The 13,497-nt window shown below is 40.5% G+C and overlaps 1 protein-coding gene across 1 annotated transcript in view; it reads left to right on the forward strand.

Moving 5' to 3' along the window:
• lrpprc (leucine-rich pentatricopeptide repeat containing) overlaps positions 1-13,497 on the forward strand; it is a 73,208-nt gene that overhangs the window by 38,727 nt on the left and 20,984 nt on the right. The window contains exons 24-28 of the mRNA XM_053620164.1: positions 2,468-2,592; positions 4,764-4,870; positions 10,564-10,632; positions 10,961-11,051; positions 12,380-12,522. Of these exons, the coding sequence (XP_053476139.1) occupies positions 2,468-2,592; positions 4,764-4,870; positions 10,564-10,632; positions 10,961-11,051; positions 12,380-12,522 (535 nt within the window). The remainder of the gene's footprint in view (positions 1-2,467; positions 2,593-4,763; positions 4,871-10,563; positions 10,633-10,960; positions 11,052-12,379; positions 12,523-13,497) is intronic.

The following is a 13,497-nucleotide window of genomic DNA, read 5'->3' on the forward strand; positions in this document are numbered from 1 at the left end:
TGTGAAAATGTTTTCAAGTGTCTTCAAATCATATCATACCATATGAGTTTTGCCTTATTGCCCACCCTTAGCGTGAAGTGATGATATTGTCTTCTCTTCAGCCCTCCCTCGTCCCGTAACTTTTTTCTTCTCCCCCTAAGTCTCGAACGTGGTACCACCCCATCTTTGTCTTCCTCTGATTTCCCATCAACCCTCCCTCACTCTCTCAGTCTTCCCCTCTCTGTCATCCCTCTCTCCTCTCTGTCTTAGAAAGCCGTGCGCAGGGGAACAAAGCAGCGCATGTCAGTATGTCAGCTATAATGACTTAATGAGTGCTTCTCTATGGGATTAACTCTGACAGCCATCAGCACGTCGCCACGCCGACCACAAGCGCCGCTCCTGATCCGTCCGTCTCCCCCCCCCCCCTCCCATATTTTCACTTGAGTGGAACAAAGGGATGTGGCAGGAACTTTTTTTTTGCACAAGGGGGCTGGGTGGGACTGTAGTAACAGTAACAGGAAGGGAGGAGAACAGTGCTGTCAACTGGGCACGAAAAGTCTGGCACTTAAAAAAAAAAAAAAATAATAATAATAAAGAGTGCTACTTGCACACATTTGACAAAGAGGTGTGTGTGTGTGTGTCAGAGGAGCTTTTGAGGATACGGTAGTTGGAACATTTGAAGAGCAGGAATGCAGGTGGACATGACAGTCGTGTCATGCAGCTAGACAACTGTCATGTTGCTCTGTGACTGAAACTTAACCATGGATCACAAATCTTGATGTCAGTCCTCTGACAAACACACGCGCACACACAGACACACTCAATTCGCCATGTATATTATTTAACAATACAAAAAAAAGCCCAGTGTTTTAGTGGTCTCGTCTTTCAAGGATGTGGAATGGATGATAACATGGGTGCCAGTCTGTGGAACAAAAGAGGAGGTGGGTATGAGCGAGAGATAGAGGAGAGAGGAGCTGGGAGGAGGAGAGATGAGATGAGCTTTCTTGTCTAATTCTTCAGGTTCTCTGCGCAAAGCACTCACTCATGGTTTTTTTTTTTTTTTTTTTTTTTATTCTCCTGCGACTTAATTGGCTGGAAAGTGCTTGACATGCAAAGTTGGTGACATTAACGGGTACATGTTGCAGTAAAGGCTGAACACCAGTGACAGCTAAATTGTATCCAAGGAAATTATGAAGCCTTCAACATGGTTAAGTTTTTTTTTTTTTTTTTTCTTTTTTTCTTTTTCTGTTCCTCCTGAGGGGAGCGTAGTTGGAGGCAGGGGTGGTTCACAGTGGTAGAGGGGGGTAATTGCAGTTTGTTTGGATTCGTATCCCGTTGATGGCTCTGAAGGTTTCTCTGAAAAGTTGGTTCTTAGCCATTAGATTTGAATTGGATGTTTTAGTTTGGGAATGGAATGGGCGTTTGGGAGATTTTAAGTGTGTGTGTTTTTTGAACTCAGAGTGTTTCCTTAAAACAACTGCCATTTGTTTTTAGTTCCAACTGAAAAGTAAATTTTAAAAACTTTTATTGTATATTATATTGTAAAGGGCATCTCTGTGCCTCTCTCTCACACTCATGCTTCCCTCTCTCTCTCTCTCTCTCTCTCTCTCTCTCTCTCTCTCTCTCTCTCTCTCGCGCCCGCTCTTGAGTGCATTGCTCAATCAGCTGGCGTGTGTTTTGAATTGGCTCTTGACTCCCGCGTGATGAATAATATTGCCGCTCTTCATTTCAATTAAGCCCGATTGCCTAAGAGGAGTTGTCACGGGCCAGGCTCAATCACCGCTCTTGTTTTGTCCATCCTCGCTACTCCCCTCCTCTTATTTAGCCCACTAGCAAGGTCACCCCCTGTCCGAGACACGTTCTCCTGCCCTGCCGTATAGTCTCAAGGGTCGTACCCGCTGCAGAAATTACACCTGTTAAAACCCCGGCGGTTCACTTTCCCACCCTGCGTGCCCCCTCCCCGCCGGTGCCCTCTCTGCTTTGACCTCGGCGTGATTGGCATGGTAATTACCCAATCACTCGATGGCTGCCATTGCAGTCACAATAGAGCGATCTGAGTGGTGTTTTTCTCGTCTGATTCTCTCGCTTTATCCCTCCGTCAGCCCTCTGTCAGGAAAGCGTTGAGCTCTTTGTTAGGCTGAGGGAGACTGAGGGAGGTAGAAAGAGAGGTAAAGGGAGGGAGAGAAATGCAGCACATGGAGTAGATCTAATTTTGTTGCCTTGTTCTGTCAAACAGCCCAGTAGGGGGTGAGGGCTGGAAGAGGAAGGTGGGGTCTGAGAGAGCTGGGAAAGGCTGCTGACCTTATGCCCATGTCCTTACTGAGAAAATCGGTTTTGTTCCTCAGTTCGGCTCACCGATCATGCATTCAGATCTATGCTCTACATATCTCATGACTCTTAGACTGTTTTTAGTAGTGAAGTCATAATAATAAAGTTTAACCTGGTCTAACAATGGTGTGCGTGTGTCTGTGTGTCTGTGATGTGACAGTGGGGATGTGATTGGAGCTCTGGAGGCTAGCATGGAGTGCCAAAAGCAGTACAACCAAATGCCCCGGATTCATGACGTCATCTGTCGCCTAGTGGAGAAAGGAGAGACTGAGCCACTGCAAAAAGGTGACACACACACACACACACACACACGCACGCACTAAAAGACTCTACTGTCCCTCATTAGGACTTCTGGAGAGGAAAGACTTTTTCATTATCAATAATTTTTTTCATTAGATGCACTTTTACTAATCCAAATCCAGAACCGATTGCGTACGTTTACATGCAACCAAATAACCCGTTCGTAATCGGATTGAAAAGCCTTCATGTAAACACCTCAGTCGATCCAATCGAGCTCGATCGAAATTAAATTCAAGGGGATCGAAAAGGGTTCTGTAGAGCTGAAACAATCCGGTAAATAGAAGGGGAAAAAAGTAAACCATGTAAATGCTCGAATCCGACTGTTTGCCCGATCAAAATAGATTGGCAATGATGCGTACATTTACTTACGTCTTACATCTTGCACAGAAGTTCAGTACCATGGAATAGCTGCGTCGTAAACGTCAACACGTATTTGAATTGGATTGCAGCGTTTAGGGTACATATAAACAGTACATTCTGAATCTGCAGTCACATTGAATTCGTTCGGATTGAGGAAAATGGCTGCATGTAAACATACTTCTTGAGTACCTGTGTCCATTTCTCATCACATAGCGTGCGCACACACACACACACACACACACACACGCACACACGCGCACACGTTTATTTATTCATCGTTTATGGAAGTCTTTGGTAGGGCTGGGTGTTGTATTGATATAATATCAATATCGTGATAAATGATGATGCGACACACTTTTCTGAGATATTGTTGCTATGGTAATGTTTTAATCATTACAAATGAAATGGTACTGAACGGATGCTGTTGATTTTGGTGTCATTTTTTTTTACTTGATCTGTCTGTCTGTCTGCATTAAAGAAAAGTCAAACTCAGTTTAATGTTTACATTTTTGTTGTTTACTTTTTGGATTTTACTACTGTTTTGCAGATGGTCAGCTAAATTATATATCGTGTATACGTGTCGTGTATTGTAGAAATGTCCTCGGGTATCGTGATATGATATATTGTTGTCATGTTGCCCAGCCCTGGTCTTGGGTTTTGGTGCTTTTTCACGGTCAGTCACTTTTCCACCATGGAAAAGAGGATTTTGTGTTTTTTTTTTGTTTGTTTTTTGTGTTTTTTTTTTCCTTTTTCCTTTTCCCCCCAAAATTAAATGCCTCAATGTGAATAAGAAAAACAATAATGTTGTCTAATTATGACACATCTCATCAATATCAGATCTGACTGACTAAAGAATTATTGTGAAAAATTGTGATCATAATGACTTATAATTAATTGATTTGTCAAGCCTTGCTTTAAAAATAAATAAATAAATAAAAAATTGTTACCGTGTGTGTGAGACATGGAGACAGACACCCAGGCCTCCAGTGGGTCTAGTTGAAAACCCTATAACGGCATATTTTTAATGATCCGTGTCCCCGTACAGGCTGTGGAGAGGGTTTAATGTTTTTGTTTGGAGCCGAGTGTGTTTGGAGTATTAAGGCTGTGAGACCTCTAGGCTGGGGTGGAGGACCACTTTATTCATCCACTCCCCCGTACTCACCTTAACCTTCCCGCTCTCACTTAGACACACAGCAGACCTGTGGCCCTTCCCCAAACACACACTAATGTGATTTTCTCTTTAAACGAACTAACCGAAATGTGTGCGGTATGAATAGAGAAATCAATTCGGGTGGAATTATCTCTTTGCCCTATTCACTCTTTTGAGATGCAAATCCCTGTCAGGCTATGACGGTGTGTGTGTGTGGGGGTGTAAGAGTGAAGTGCACCAGTGGATGTGTAGACGTGCTTGAAGTCTTCCAGTGAATGAGTGAAGAGAGTGTATGTAGTGTAGGTAGGTGAAGTGATTTGAAGCGTCCTGCTAGACACAAGAATTCCCACACGCTCACTGTGTGTGTGTGTGTGTGTGTGTGTGTGTGTGTACTGGCAGGTTTTAGTTAAGCTGAAGGCACCCGCTCACCCTCTCTCTTACACACGCGCGCACACACTTTGATGAAGCCTGATTGAGTGTGATTGTATCGAGGGCCATACTCTTGAGGCTGTTCTTTGCACAGCCTGCCGGTTGGCACAAAAAAAAAGATCCACCAAATAAAAAGCATTCTGGTAACTTATGTACAGACTTACATAGTGTTTTTCCCCCATTTTCTTTCTCTCTCTCTCCCTGTCTTTCTGGGTAGCTATGGATTTTGTGAGCCAGGAGCGTGGTGAGATGATGATGCTGTACGACCTTTACTTCGCTTTCTTGCAGACGGGCCGCTACAAGGAGGCACGCAAAATCCTTGAGGTAGGAACGTCAGCATTGTGCTTGAAGCACACGGCTATTTAATCTACAGCCACAAAGCCATTTCCACTTTTAAACGACTCTGGCCACAAAGCTGAAACGATGCTATTCATTCCACGCAGTAAGCAAAGCGGGGGGGCTGGAGGAGACACGCGTACATAACAGTACAGGTGTGATTATGAAAAGGGCAGCTTTGATTAGCAGTCTAAGCACAAGTGCTCTTTACTGAAGTTTCCCCATAAGTGCTCAGGTGTTGAGCCTTATTTCTTAAGTGGCCATGAATGTGGTTCTCACATCCCCACACACACACGCATATATGATATGAGCATTGCAAATGGATTTCTCTTGCATATTGTAGTTGTATTTAAATCCTCTCTCCATCTTTCAGTATCTCTAAGAACACAAGCGAGTCTCCCGGCACGTTTTTAAATGGCTTCGGGACCGTCTTTACACTCCACTCCATTTTGCTTTCCATCTTTACGTAAGCCATGAGGTCTCATGGGTCTCCTCTTCTTCTGAGAAACAGCCCTGACAAAACCATTATGATGTTTGTGAGGCTTGTTGTAATGTGGCGAAAATCCACCTTCAACAATTCGAATATATTCATCGCCCTTTCCGTGTGCGTAGGTGCCCATTTTGGTGTGGACGCCTCTCTGAGCGTATGCTGATGCTCAAAGCTTGTCTTCATTTGTATGTGGAAAAACAAGACATATGTGTTATATATCAATCTTTTTAAGGTATTTCTATATAGAGTTGAGCCTAAAAGTTTGCATACCCCTTGCCGAATCTGTTGATCTTAATCCTGTTAACAAAACAAGAGGGATCATGAAAACCCCATGTGATTTATTTAGTGCTGTCCTGAATAAGCTATTTCAAATAAGGTGTTTACATATAGTCCACAAGACAAGATAATAGCTGAATTTATAAAAAATTACCTTAATTTTTTTACATACATACAATTTTTTTTACATTTAATTTTTTTAAATTACCTTAATTTTTTTTTTTTTACATACGCTTAAGTCTTAATACTGTGTGCTGTTACTTCATGCTTTGTGATAGTTGTTCATGAGTCCCTTGTTTGTCCTGAGCAGTTAAACTGCACTGTTCTTCAGAAAAATCCTCCAGGTCCTGCACATTCTTTACTTTTCGGCATATTCTGCATATTTGACCCCTTTCCAACAGTGACTGTATGATGTTGAGATCCATCTTTTCACACTGAGGACAACTGAGGGACTCGTACACAACTATTACATAAGGTGCAAACATTCACTGATGCTCAAGAAGGCAACACGAAACATTAAGAGCCTGGGGGGTGTAAACTTTTGAACAGGATGATTGCTGTAAATTGTTAGTATTTTTTCTTCTGGGAGACATGTCACTATCTTATTTAGTGTCTGAAGGGCAGTACTAAATGGGGGACCAAAAAAAAAAAAAAAACCAATTTGGGCACAACTGTGTGTGTGTGTATGTATGTATATATGTGTGTGTAATATATATATATATATATATATATATATATATATATATATATATATATATATATATATATATATATATATATATATATTATACATACACACACGAGACAATACCGTTTATATCGATTATAGTTTGTTGTTGCCCAATTCTCCCTCTGTGTGCAAACCCAGCCCTGCCCACTGACACACAATTTCTCCTGCAACATGGCGCCAGTCCGCACTACCGAAGAAGACCTAGTTGGTAAAAAGAAAAACAATGGTTCCATTATTTGGAGATGGTTTGGGTTTAAAAGATAAGATGAGTAGCAAAAGAATGCCAGGTTGCATCCAAAAGTGAAAGCACTTCAAATCTCTTCCATTTACAACTGCACCATAAACGACGCAGTCTGAAGAGTGTGTTAAACTTTGCGCTGCTGCTGTAACCGGATGCAAAGCCTGCGACAGCCTGAAAAGACTTTTCAAAGTATGTTTCAAGCTTCATTTTCTCGTGCAGCGCCTTATGAAAAGAAAAGTTCCAAGTGGCGTGATTACATAACTAAGGCGGTGGTCTAGCACAGTGGTTTTCTTGGGTACCGCCAGGGGGCGCCCCGGGGAGCCTCAACAGTTTGGTGTGAAAAATAAATAAATACATGATTTTTAAAAAAAAAATTCAAACAACCACACACACACACACTCAATTCCTAATGTAATGTAAAGATGTAAGATGTAATTATTAATAATAATAAAAAAAAGGGGGATATATTCAGAAGTCTGTCTTTTTAATGTGTTTTAAAGACATCTTGCTAAAGGGGGGCCTCGGTCAAATGACGATGCCATTTGGGGGGCCTTGCCCTGGAAAAGTTTGGGAACCCCTGGTCTAGCACATCCCTGTTGCAACAGTGGAACAGAAATACCGAAATATATATTGTGTATCGCCATTCAACCTAAAAATACAGACATATGATTTTGGCTCCATATCTCCCAGCGCTAGTTGAGTTGCACCTTAATTATCAAACGTAACAAAATGGGTCCAATAGCATATTAAAATATTAATAATGAAACATCATAATATCAGTCCATAGTCTGTTTCCCCATTCTTAAAATGATAGAAATATTCTATAACATATCTTATGCCCAACCTTTGTCTTTAAAACTGCTTTCGACCATATTTGTGTTCTCCAGGCAGCTTTTGGACAGCCCCAATTATTTATTTATTTATTTATTTAAACTCCTGTCTATCTATCTATCTATCTATCTATCTCTATCTCTCTGACATTATACTTGAGTAATTATTTTTTGTGGTAGATGTTTTACGATGCATTATTCAACTTCATTAAAGAACGTTATGATTTTGCATTGTTTAGAATTTTTGAACCCTTTTGTATTTTGAAATCATCATATTTGTAGATCATTTTAAAGTAGCTTAAGTGTATACCGTTGCGTGATCTTTCTCCTGTCTCCAAAGCGGTCTGATAATTCGTGAAACTACTTCCTGTACTGCAGCGTGTTTTTTGCCCTTCTATTCTCTCTTTTCCAGGCCGGTGTCCTTCCATCACTCTAACACCAGCCTAACATGTAAGATAAGGTCGAATGAGGACATCTCTAGCACCTTTCGTACATCATTACTTTAGTGTTCAGGTTTCAGGTTCTAAGTATCTTTGTCTTAGGTTTCATGTATAGTGAGATGGAGAAAGATTGACTACCTGCCATATCTTTAGAGATCATTGTTTGGTTGTTGTTGTTGTTGTTGTTGTTTTTTCCTCTTTTCCAAGTTAATTTTCTGTGTTGACCTGGTAAGGCTTGCACTGAGTGATAAATGATTTTTACTTTCTTGCCCCAATTGGTCCCTATCTCACAGTAGCTTACAATTGGAACGTGTATGACTGCAGGTGAAGATATTTGAGGAAGAGTTTATATACATAAGAGGAGCTAGCATTTGTTTGATTGGCAATGGAGAGAGGAATGTCGTCCTGCCCACTCGGAGAGCAAGGGTAATTATGCTCACAGATACAGATAGCTGTGGCATCGTCCGGAATTTGACCGTGTTTTGGACTTCGGACCCAACGCTACAGCGAAATTATTAGGAGCCATTCCAGTGAACATCTAATCAGAGGCTGTGTACTTTTATTTTAATGAAACTACTCTATGTAATGAAAGCTACATGTCTCATGGCAGCAGAGTTTCCATTTTTGAGTGTGCCCTGGCCATGTGGTTAATCAGTCTCTCATAACCTACTCGAAAATGTAGTTCGTACGCCGTTTCAATCCCCCTTACCACATAAATGCCGTCTGTGTTAGTGGAACACCATGAGTGAACTCCTCATAGCCAGCTGCAGGGTTGCTCAACCAGGCTGTGTGATTTTAGTGTAGGGCCGCTCCTCAAGCCTCTACTGACTAATTAAAAACAATGATATCTGCATAGCGCTGCCAGATACCGGCATCAGTTGTGACCCAGATAGGGGCTGTAAGTGCTGCTAATGCCGTGTGTTCAGCAGGTGATTTTTTTTTTTTCGTGTCCGTAATTGTGAGATTATTAATAATAGTGGGTAATTATGTGAAATGAATGCAAACGATTTGATGTAATTAAGATGGTTAGGAAGCAGCGCTGAAGGAGTGTTAGGTGTAAGTGCTGGCTAGAGAACGTGACCTCTGTTTGAGAGAGCAATGTTCGTGCGGAACTATTTTAAAGAGCTGATGACTAAATGTGTCATTCATGCTTTGCACTAACTGCAGTACTATTACAACTGAAGGCAGAAGATGTTGTTGACATTACAGTTCATTAGAGATAATGTCAGTTTATATACAGTGTCTTGGAACAATTAATTACAATTCAAATGAATGAGTAAATATTGCTGTATATGCAGTGTTGTGGTATGAAGACACTATGAACTGTGCCTAATGGATTTGGGTTTTTTTTTTTTTTTTAAATAAAGTATCCATGTATACCGATCCGCTATAACATTAAAACTACTGACAGGTGAGGTGAATAACATTTCGATTATCTCGCTACAATGCAAAAAATTATTTTGATAATCGATTAATCTGTCGATTATTTCTTTGATTAGTTGGGTTAAACGGCCATTTCTTTTCTGTATTTTTTCAAAGAAAAAAAACATTGTGCAAATTGAAGGCTAAGAATCTATGTGGGCTGCGCTATACATTGTGCAAAGGATTTTTTCAAATATTAACATATTTTAAAAACAAAGTGATTGTCCACAAGCTTTAACGCAGAAGTTAAATCACTATATTAAAAATGCTAAAAAGAAACTAACTAAATAAATAAATAAAAGCACAACATGTTAAGTGGTAAGAGGTTGAATGTTCTACACATTCTCTCATCTAAAGACAGTAACATGTTACTTTATTCTGTAAATGTACGACACTTCTTATATTTCTGTACAATTCCATGTTACAGCCCCATTACAGTTACTGCTCTCATAAACAGTTACTTTTGTTTCTAAATATAGCATTGAACAACATATTTGATCAAAATGAATATTTTAGTCAGAGTTATTGCGCTTCCTTCCTATTGTGCGCCGTTTGTTTGACGCGCATGTGTGGACTTGCACTCATTCAGTGAAGTTTAATGGAGACTCACTCGCTGTCAGGACGAGTCTTTATGTTAAATGGAAATACTGGTGTGAATGTCTAACATTACAGATAAGGATATAAACGTAAAAATGTCATTTCTGCACTGAAGAACACATTAAACAGCACACGCATCTGTCGCAGCATCTGACACGACAAGCCACATCAATACACTTACGAGTTTGTTTGAAGCGCTTAATATAAAGAATTCTTATAAAGAATGTTTCGGATGACCTGGATCATGCACATTTCCTGCAGAAGCTCACTCTGTGACATCTGCTGTTTTTCACGTGTTTTATTCATAGAAATACGTTTTTTACCATTGTGAAGTGTCATCACTGATGGGGGGGTGGGTGTTATCGAATATTTTAATTATCGATTAGTTGTTGCAGCCCTACTACAATGGCACCTGTTAAGTGGTGGGATATATTAGGCAGCAAGTGAACAGTCAGTTCTCAAAGTTGATGCGTTGGAAGCAGGTAAAATGGGTGAGCATAAGGATCTGAGTGACTTTGTCACTAAAAACTTTATAGAGAATATACATTTTTGTCTTTTTTTTTTTTTTTTTTTTAAAAGGGAGCCAACATTTGTTGACACTATGTTTATATTAACATACAGTTGTTTTTGTTTTGGTTTTTTTTGGTTTTTACAGACCCCTGGTTTAAGGGCAAGAGCTGGTCGACTACAGTGGTTTGCAGAGAAGTGCATTGCATCTCAGCAGGTCAGAAACGCTCATGCACGCACATACCCATGCTCATACACAGATTAATACTCATACTCATGCACAAATGAATGCACATAATCATACTCATCCACATACCCATGCTTATGCATAAACTAATACTTATACTCATATTCATGCTCATAATCATACTCATGCCCATCCACATACCCATGCTCATGCAGAAACTAATACTAATTTTGTACTCATGCACATATTCATGCTCATAATCATACTCATGATCATGCATATGCTAATGCTCATGCATATACTCATGCTCAAGCACATGCACCTGTACATACTCATGCTCAATTTTTCCCTTTGATAGATGGAGCCTCTTGAAAGCATGGTGGATATGACTGCAAAGCTTTTTGAATGTGACAGAGACGAAATGTACCACTACATGCTGCGCCTCTGCAGTAAGTTCCATGTGATGCATCTGAAAGATGTATACAGATGTGTACATGCATACAGTTGTGTTTGTGAAGCTGCACAGCTGGTGTGAAGGTCAGTGGCTGATTTTAATAGTGAGCAGACAGTACGTTTGCTCAGTACGTTGGTCATTTACCCTGCAGTGGAGAAGCCCTGCACATCTGTTTTGTGTGTGTGTCTGCAACAGAGCCGCAGTCTCAGAGGCCCATAGACACACACTTAGCCTCACAGCACTTGATTATTCTCACAGCATGGAGCTGAGTGTCGCCAATAGCTTCCAGCAGTGAAAGAAAAATGTGTGCGCGCACTATGCACATCTGTGAGTGTGTGCGCAGATAGACAAAACCAGATGAGCGGTAGTACAATGAGTTATTGTTCTATCGTCATCACGCTTCCAAATCTTCCAAAAACGGAAAAGCCAGCGGCCCCTTTTGAACTATATTTCTAAATTAAGTCTCTAGTTAGGAAGATGATAAAGCTGTGCATTCACCTACAGTTGGCCATCAGTTTTGAGTCTTATCTTTCGGTGCATTTTATGCCTTTGCATTTCAGGAATAAATAACAGAGCCTTAACACACGATCCTAAAAAGGGGGCTTTCATCAACCGAGCACAAACAGTCACTAGGAAAAAAACAAAACAGCCTGATCATTTGAAAATTCCAGTTAACCAGTGGACTACAGCGAGTCAGCTAGCTGATTTGCATTGTAAAACCAGGCTAATTAAAAACCTATGGTGAGCGACCAACGACTACGAAAACCAGTAATGCTGTGTAGGAGTATAAAACAGCTGTATAAAAGCCACAAGAAAATCGCAGCAAGTTCATAGAGATAAGTTCTGATTTAATGGGCATGTGCCAGCATTAGCTAGTTAAGTTGACCTGTGTTCTAAATCTCATTGCTCCTAGCTGAATTCCAGAAGCTGATTTAAAAAAAAAAACAAACAAAAAAAAACAACACAAAACAAAAAAACAACAAAAAAAAACTCTATTGCTGATTTGTTCAGAAAATGCACAATTGCGGAAATCAGGGTCAGCTAACAGTTAGAAGGCTGCAATGGTTCCCCTTTACTAGCCATCTACCCTGCCACTGACTGCTTTAACATGGCCGCCACCAATCTCCCTCAGTGCTGTGCAGATTTTCGGAGCCTCCGAGTAGTTCCAAATCATCAAAATGCAGACTGCATCCCTGGGTAGAGGCTGCACACTTCAGAATCAAGTTTTGTAATGGAGTTGGTGTGCATGTATAATGTTATTCGCTTGTACAAATGGATTTATTTATAAGACTTTTACCTTGCCCACCACCCCGTGTTCTCCAGAGGACATAAATGACTGGCAAAAGGCAGAAGCTTGCTGGACTAAGATGCAGGACGAGAATGTGATTCCCAGAGAAAGAACCCTGCGCCTTCTTGCTGACATCCTCAAGAGCAACAACCAGGAGGTGCCCTTTGACATGCCGGAGGTAAATAAACCCACTAGTATTTGGTCCATCTGTTGCTGTCAAATTGGCCCTTAAAGCTACAATACTGAACTTGTGCCTCTCTATCGCCATCTCTGTTTGAAACATAAAATTGCAAGTTACTTTCGGGGTTATTTACTTTTTTATTTTTAATGTGGGTTGTGCTTCGGCACTGCTGCTCAGCAAGGATGAATCTGATGGTTTCTGAGGTATTTGTGTGGGTTGTGTGTTCGCTCCAATACAGATACGGTTTTCTTGGAGTAGAGGCTGAAGTAAGTTGTTCTCTCTCGTAGCTAGCAGAAAAGATGTGCAATTTACCACACTGACCATAGCAACACAAGATAAACATAGGAAACTCAATACCTAGCTGAATCAAGCGAACAAGTGCGCTAATGTTAGCTAGATTCCTACTGAGCCACTGATGTATCTTATCTGTTCAACAGGAAAAAAAAAAGCCAGTCTCTGTCAGTCTTCATTCCCCTCAGATCTCGGAGTTGTCTCCACCCCTCAAAAGTCATTCCGATATTTATTCTCGTTTTAGCACGAGCTCTGTCGCTTTCCCTTTTTGACTGCAGGCTCGCCGTGGTTCAAGGTTTCTTGGTTTTGACAACAGCTGATTCCCCAGATGGCATCGATGATTGTGTTTAGAACTATCCATATTAAAAGCAGCCATCTAGATCTCAATCTTTTGTGAGCTCTGGACCCCTAGCATATTTCGAACAATCCACAAGGACCCCTTCACTCCACAACAATTATAGGCTATATATTTAAGTAATTTCTATATATGTTACTTTATTTGATTAATATTAACATTTGACATTTAAAATTGAATCAAAACATTTTCAAGATTTAATTTTTGACATTTTATTGTTGGTGCGACATTTAATTTGACTCTCTGAATGATCTTTTGTTTATTTTATCCATCAGTGCGACACTTGAACTTTTGAACTTGAACCACTCATCAGTTTTTGTAAATGA

Source organism: Ictalurus furcatus, chromosome 3 (genome assembly GCF_023375685.1).
Source record: "Ictalurus furcatus strain D&B chromosome 3, Billie_1.0, whole genome shotgun sequence".
NCBI lineage: Eukaryota > Metazoa > Chordata > Actinopteri > Siluriformes > Ictaluridae > Ictalurus > Ictalurus furcatus.